Source organism: Fragaria vesca, linkage group LG2 (genome assembly GCF_000184155.1).
Source record: "Fragaria vesca subsp. vesca linkage group LG2, FraVesHawaii_1.0, whole genome shotgun sequence".
Taxonomy (NCBI): domain Eukaryota; kingdom Viridiplantae; phylum Streptophyta; class Magnoliopsida; order Rosales; family Rosaceae; genus Fragaria; species Fragaria vesca.
This window is the reverse complement of record NC_020492.1, coordinates 29,324,833-29,332,776: the sequence shown is the minus strand read 5'-3', so window position 1 is coordinate 29,332,776 and position 7,944 is coordinate 29,324,833. Positions and strand designations below refer to the sequence as shown.

The following is a 7,944-nucleotide window of genomic DNA, read 5'->3' as shown; positions in this document are numbered from 1 at the left end:
CCCCTCTCCGTTTGGCCGATGTGGGATATTACAATCCACCCCCCTTGGGAGTCCGACGCCCTCGTCGGCACACTCGCACCACACGGCAGAGTGGCTCTGATACCATTTGTCACATCCCGGGACCCATTCCGCCGTAACACGATATTGTCCGCTTTGGGCCCACCGGCCCTCACGGTTTTGTTTCCGGCAGCTCAGGAGCAACTTCCCAGTAGGTCACCCATCCTGGGATTGCTCTCGCATCGACATGCTTAACCTCGGAGTACCCATCCCCTCCGAAGCCGCTGAGCCACCAAAAGGCCTCGTATTAGGTTGGTGGTGGGCATGTACATATACAGCACATAACCCCTCTCCGTTTGGCCGATGTGGGATATTACATAGAGGGGGTGGTCCTACGAACCCGACGTGATCGGCGGTGTCTCGAATGGTGGCTGGACGGCTCAGTTTCGTGCCGAAGAAAATGAAGGCGCACGGGCGGCTCGGGAGAAGAGAGAGAACTGAGTTGGGGCTTTTCTACAATTTAGGGTTTCTAAAATAAAACCCACAAAATTTTCTATTTAACCCATTCCAAAAATCAACTCTAAACTTTGACTGATCGTAACTTTTTTCGTACGATATCTGTTTTACGTATACCGTATGTTTACGGATTCGTATCGCCAAACTCCACAACTCTCATAAAGAAAGTTTTCGAAAATATCTTACAGATAAGAAAGTCAACTTTTGACCACTTAAAAACAAAGCACCTTAAGAATTTTACTCTCGAAACTTCAACTTCGCACATACGAATAAGAATTTCCACAAAATAATTCTTCATAAATTTCGGAAATCTTACAAGAAAATTGATTTGAAAATCTGGGGTACTACAAAAAAGCTGGTTGATGGAAATGGAAACGAGACAATGGTGACTGAAAAGCGCCCTCGATCCCACCGCCCTTTAGAGCCAGCTGAAGGAGTGGTCTCTGCTACTGCTTTGGGGAAAAAATCCAGAGCAAATATTCAGTTTCCACCTAGCAAGCTGGGCCTTATTTAGGGTCCTGATAGTAGTTTGATCACGAAGCTAGTTTCTTTGCTAAAACCGAAGAAGAAGAGGGGTCGGCCTATTGGATCCTGAAACAAAGCAACCAACAAAGTTTCTAAGGTGACAAGAGAAGATGTTCCGAGTGTGTTTTGCTGTAACATCCTGGAATTTTGGTTTTCTATTTTTAAAAGGAAAATTATTTTTCGAGATATTTTTATTTCGATTTTTATTATTATTTCAAATTCTTTGTGGCTTTCAAATTTTTAGTTCGTCAAATTTTGTCTTTTAAGCCTATAGGATTAAACTAGACGTCGTTACGAATTCGTGGGATTTTTTTTAGAGCATCATTGGATATCGGATCTATTTTTAATGATTTTTAAAAGTTGGTTTTATCCAAAAATTTAATTAAAAATATAATTTTTAGCTGACATCTTCTGGGTCGTCTAATCTACTAAACCGTTTAATCATAGTCGTTGGATGGTGTATATACATAGTGGAAGAGAGAAGGAGATCAAATCAGTTCAGACCCAGACCGGGTCTCTGCCGACCCGAATAGCAGCGACGGGCGACCCGGTTGCCGCTCTGTCCTCCGGCGACGGCGAGGAGAAAGAAAGGTGGCGACAGCTTTGTCTCGACGTCCTAGTCTTCTCCATGGTATTTATTTTCAGAGATGAAGTCCGGTGAAGAAGAATCGAAGAAGAAGAAGAAAGGCTAGGTTTACCGGCCAACTTTGGATTCCGGCCACGGCGGCGGGCATGGATGGTGTTGGTAGCTTTGTCTCGGTCTCGTCGACGTCCCTATGCCTTCAGCTTGCAGAGATGAGGTCCGGTGAGTGAGAATCGATGCAGAGGAGTGGTTTGAGTTTTCCGGCGAGTTTCCATGGTTTCCGGCGACATCTGGTTTTGATCAAGGTATGAAACTTGGTCCACTTGTCGAGCTCTAGCTCTGTATATACTTTAAATTGAGCTTGGTACTGTTGGTAGTGTTTGGAAGAAGTTGGAATTTTGGCTGAGAGGACTGCCGTGAGTGCTGTTGTGCACGGCGGGTCGACAGCGGCGGGGTGGTGGTGATGATTAGATGTTTCTGAAGTCATTGATTCAGAGAGCTGGGTTGCAGTGTTCAAGTTTACTATGTAGTGTTGAGCTATTTGGTTTGATACTTTGAAGTTCATATAGATGCTATTGAATTATTGTTAGAGAAAGATGATTGGAAGAGTTTGGTGAAATGAAGGTTAAGATGGCTTTGCTGGGTTGTTTCATTATGTAAAGTTATGGAAGCTAGAAGAAGTTCATGAAATTGGGTTGTGAAGTGATCGGTCCCTCACTGTGAAGGAAAGTGTGAAATGGTGCAAAGGAGAAGAGGGAAGGGTGATCAAGTTGTAATGAGATGTATAAATGGGGTTTTGGGTGTAGAGAGTAATTTTGGATATAGATATTAATTTCTATTTCAAGTTGGATCGGTGTTGGTGCGTATATAGTTGAATATTCAACTTAATGTGGTGGCATGTGATTTACTAATTGTTGGAAAAGGTGAGGAAATGAGGATTAATGATATGGGTGTCCTTATCAATTTCAAGGACTTGATTTCGTTGACTTGAAGTGATTTGTCAACATTTTTGGAGTGAGGATTCGGTATGACGATCGAATGCAAGTAGCAGGATTCCAGAAGCAGAAGGATTAGGATTTCAGAAAGCAACTCGCTGAGTTACTAATTTTAGCTGACGTCAGAACTAACGTTTTGGATTTCAAGGTAGGGTCTCTGTCGGAGAACCTTTCTTTAAAACGATAATTAGTTTATAATTGAAATGAGTGATTGTGTGACATTGATTGATTAATTCTTGATTGTTATTGTTTTCGATATTATTGATATCGTTGACTTATGCGATCGATGTTATTGCTTTTTATAAAAAAACATGTTGTTTGAGATTATATTACGCGCATCGATATTTAATTGCATACATAATACATTGTGAGGAATCGTGAGGATAATAAGATTGGTGATTATGGAGATGTGTGAATGAGATTTATTAGAATAGATACATTTTGTGTAGTTGAGTTTCCTCATGGGGACTTCCAGTAGCTATGATCAGCCCACCTGCGCAAATGAGTAGGGAAAGTATGCCTTTCAACGTATGAGTCGATAAAATGATCTTTCGGGTTTCGGGACTGGGGACCATGAGGTTAACAAAAGACTAACAAAAGAGGTACTAGAGTTTATATATTACTGATTTGTTATGTCGTATATTCGAGACATCTACACGATATGGGACGTGTAGGTACATATGTCATGGGTGTATGAACTAATTAGCCAATAATAGAGTGGAGGGAGTGCATTTGCATTTATGCATCGATCATTGTTGTTATTTATTTAAAGTATTATTTGTTGTTTGATAACTTGTTTGTTTGACGTAATCAAGTATAACCTAAAAAGGTTTGGCCCTATTGAGCGTAAGCTCACCCCTTTAGACTTTTGTTCAGGTACATACAATAAACGTATTTCGAGAAGTCTAACTGTGAAGTTTAGGAGACGTGTGCAAGGGTAGAAAAGAGTTTTGGAAGATTAGAAATGAGATAGATCGCACGGGCTCATCATTTTGTCTTTGTAATTGTTTTTGTTATTGTAAACGTTTTATTTTCTTTTATTTTTACAATTTTTGGAAAAGTATTTGAAATTGTTTTAGTTTCTTTTACTTTTTTCGCTCATGCCTTGGGTTCGGTGTCAAGTGCTTGGAAACCACCGACACCGGGCCTGGGGTGTGACATTTGCCCTAACACTCCACCAAGCCTTTACCCAAAAGGAGAAAATAAATTCTAGTGAGTGTTTAATATGGATAGCTTGGCAGACTATGCGAGTTAGCTTGTAATACCCTAGATTGTAATACCCTAGATTTTCATATCAATTTTTCTTGTATTATTCCCTTATTTAATGAAGGATTATTTATGGAAATTATGTGGTTTATGCGAAGTTGAAGTTTCGAGAGGTTATTTTAAAGTTCTTTGACTTTTAAGAGGCCAAAAGTTGACTTTATTTTTCGTAAGTTATCTTCAAAAACTTCCTTCATGAAAGTTGTAGAGTTTGTCGATACGAGTTCGTAGACATGCGGCACGCCTGAAACGGACTTCGTATGAGAAAGTTATGGTCAGCGAAAGTTTGTGGCTTTTCGAGTGTTTGGGATAAATAGAAAAGTTTTGGGGGTGGAAACCCTAATTTCAGAAAACTTAACTCTTCTCTCTCTCCTCCTCCCCGAGACTTGCGAGCAGCCATTTTCGCTGGAGAAGAAGTCGGCCGTCTGGCCACCGATTGGACCGCCGCTGGTCCCGTTCGACTCCCACAAGTGTGCTCCTCAAGGCTGGGCAGCTGCTGCTCGGTGTAACACGCCATAATCGGAGCTATGTTGCCGGAAAGAGGCCTGCTGTGCCACGGTTGGAGTTGCCGTATACGGTAGCGACGAGGGACATCCTTAGGTGAGTCTTGATCCTCTCTTCCTCCTAGTAGTGTCTAGGCATAGATTGAAGCAAGTTTTTGAGGTTTTAAGGCCGGTTTTGTAGGTTTTGTAGTGTGATTTGCTGGTTACTGTTCGGGCCAGTTTATGGCCGGTTCCGGCCAAAATTGGTCGAAGTCTTAGGTATGAAAGTTGTTCCCCTTGCTTCAAGCTTCAACTTTGTTGTTGGGAGTTTTCTCAAATTCGGAAGTTTGGGGTGACGCGTAGGGACCACTCGCCGCCGCCTGTGGCGGCGCGTGGCTACGCGTCCGACTGAGTGGAGGCCTTAGTTTCCTGTGGGTAGCTAGTCCTTGCTGCTGTGAGCTTGTTGAGTGGTAGTATGGCTAGATTTTAAGCAAGGTTATGCTAGGACCTAAGTTTATTGGCGTTCATTAGATCGGAAACTTAGAAAGTTTGATCTTGAAGGTAGTTTGGTTGTTGTTGAGTGTTCAATGAGCTTGGGAGGTCTTGGAGGAAGGATTGCCCTTTTTGGGGGCAACCTTTAAGTTAAGAGTACTTTGTTCCTTGTTGTGTTTGTTACTAAGGTTAATATGTGTGTTATTTTAGGTGATTTATGAAATTGTGAGTTGGCTTGCTCTTGTGTTTTGCGGAAACGCAGCGGGCTATCTAGGTGAGTAAATCTCACTAAGGTTCACTTTTGAACCGAATGATTATTATGGTCATGTGATGATGATAATGAGGATAATGCTGGATTTAATAATATGTTTTTAATTGTTTTTAAAAATATATGAGCTTGATCGTCAACGGCTTATAGGTAAGATAAAACAAGTTTTCTTTAAATGCTATTTTGAGATTCATGTGATCATAATTTTATTGATTTTTGGATAGATTATTGTTGTGGAATATCTATAATTGTTCATGTAAATATATCCATGTGGTAGGATATAATTTATGATGTGATATTGTGTTGTTGAGAATAATGATGTGATATTGTGTTGTTGAGGATAATGTTGTGATATTATGATTGTTGGATAAATAGCCAAACCGGGTTCCAAGCCCTTATTTGGGTGATTGGTTGCGGTTAAGTTGCTATTTATCATTTTTGTGTTTGATATTAGACAGTCAAACTGGGTGATTGGTTGCGGTTAGGAATAGAGCTCTATTCCGTCTGTCAGTGTAGGTCATGGGAGATACTGTATGGTATCTGCCACCCATGGGTACACATAGTGTTGTTGTAGGTCATGAGAGGTATTTTATTAAATATCTGGGACTCATGGGTACATTTCTTGGGTAATGTGTTGGATGTGTGGTTTTTAATTATTGATCCAAATCTCTCTTGTGGAATATTGGATGTGATAAATATTGTGTTATTTTTGAGTTTACTCATACGAGCTTTTTAGCTTACTGGGTTTGTTGTTTACAACCCGGTGCACCATTTCTTGGTTGTAGGGGTTAGACCTGCAGGTGAGGATCAGCAAGGTTGAGGTGGAGGATTAGTGGCAGGTTTTTTTTTGTTGGGTTTTGGTTGTTCAGTGCATATTCTTTTTTTATATACATTGGGATAAGAATTATTAAACTCATGTGAGCGTTTCATTTTCTTGTCTCTCAAGTTATGTAAACAAGGAAATGTAATATTTAACTCAATTTGGAGTTTTGTGTAAATTTACATTCCGCATTAAGTTTATTTTCCTTGAATTTTGTTGAAACAGGTTTTGGGATATTAATATTTTAAGATATATCATGTCAAAATTTTTGAAAATTATCTTTCGGAAATTGGGGTGTAACATAGTTGCTGCTAGATTTACATAGGGTTTGGTACCGCAATTAAGCATCTTGACTTTACTTTTATATTTCTCTTGTATCTTGTTTTGTATCTAGCTTAATCCTCGCCTAAGCTCTAAGCTCACATAAATAAGTGAGCTAACTGTCTAATTTAATGGTGCTACGATTTATCAATAAAATATTTTATTTCAGAAAAAGAAAGAAGAGCAAATCGATCGAATCCTTTAGTTAATTCAGGGAAGTGAAATCTACACTACCTAAATTGAAATTTACATTCATTTTCTACTTTTAATTATCATTCTCATAAGAATACAAAATTTGAGTCACTAAGAACAAAATTTAAGTTACTAAAAAATAAAAAGTGAGAGTATCGATTTTAATTGGATTTCAATTCCCTTAATTTACTGTTGTTTGAGCAAAACTAGAATTAAAAATATTTACAAAAATATGGGATCTGTATCTAGGAATTAGCTATACGTAAATAAAATTTCTCGACAGTGTATATATATGGCGTATTATACGTCCCCAAACATTTATATTGCTTATTGAGAGTCTCCGAGTCGTCGTCTCCTTTATTCGCTTCGTGCCTACACATTATTCTCCGTAAGCTTCACAACTACGCATTGTCCAGAAACCCTCTTCTCTCTCTCTTCTCCGATCGGATTTCGATTTCATGACGATTGGTTCTGCCGGATCTAGTATCGTCGGTATATCTTCTTCACTCTCTTCTCTTCTCTTCAGCTTTGATTTTCCTTTCTTTTTCTTATTCGATTTCGTGTTTTCGGTTCTGAAATTTCTTCCGATCTCAGTTCAAAGTTGTTTGTTTTCAAAATTTTAGTAGCACCTGACCAGAGTCCTCAACTTGAATTGTATTTTGTTTATATATGCAGCAAAGAGTATATGTTTATATATGAATTTAGGGTTTATGTTGGACTTGTAAATTTCAAGTGGAACTCGACCATGAGCTCCAACACTTCAATTCTTTATTGTTTTAGGAGAATCGTTAGTCATAGTGCATAAAATTTATTCAATTAGGACCTTTTTAGCTGTTGAATCGGATACGTGTAAATCGATGTATCGAGGTCATGGATTGAAAAACAGATATTTTTTTTGAATTTATTTTAGTATAGTCACCGGTGTCTGAAAATATAGAAAATGAGTCTGGTAGGGAAGTTAATGAACAAGTAAAAGTTAGGGTGGCGATCGTGTTGGTAGGAGGTGTTTTTATGTTTAATCTGAGTTTTAATTCAGTTTTTTAATATGCCAGACTGTATCATGTGCGAATTTTCATTTATTGCATATCTGTTGTAACATATGGTTTTTTGATAAATGTCGTCGTGAACTCTTTGTGTCGCTTTCAACTCCATGGTATCCCAATAGGTCTATTAACTTTGGTTTAATCTCAGCTTTTTAGTGTCTTATTGTGGAAACTAGAAGCATTGGTACTGTTATGTGTACTTCGCAAGTTTTGGATGGCTTCTCATGTCTTTTGTTGTTGTGCACTGTGCAGTGCCACGAAATTTCAGGTTGCTGGAGGAACTTGAACGTGGAGAAAAGGGCATCGGAGATGGTACTGTCAGTTATGGAATGGATGATGGAGATGACATTTATATGCGCTCCTGGACGGGTACTATAATTGGCCCACATAATGTAAGCAAGTGCGTCAGTACTATTGTCCCTCCCAGATATTCCCGCCCCCCCCCCC

General features: G+C 39.2%; 1 protein-coding gene across 1 annotated transcript in view; it reads left to right on the top strand.

Annotated features, from left to right (window-relative positions):
• Positions 1–6,770: 6,770 nt before the first annotated feature.
• LOC101312116 (ubiquitin-conjugating enzyme E2 variant 1D-like) overlaps positions 6,771–7,944 on the top strand; it is a 5,497-nt gene continuing 4,323 nt past the window's right edge. The window contains exons 1-2 of the mRNA XM_004291635.1: positions 6,771–6,946; positions 7,750–7,889. Coding sequence (XP_004291683.1) covers positions 6,913–6,946; positions 7,750–7,889 — 174 coding nt within the window. The 5' untranslated portion in view covers positions 6,771–6,912. The remainder of the gene's footprint in view (positions 6,947–7,749; positions 7,890–7,944) is intronic.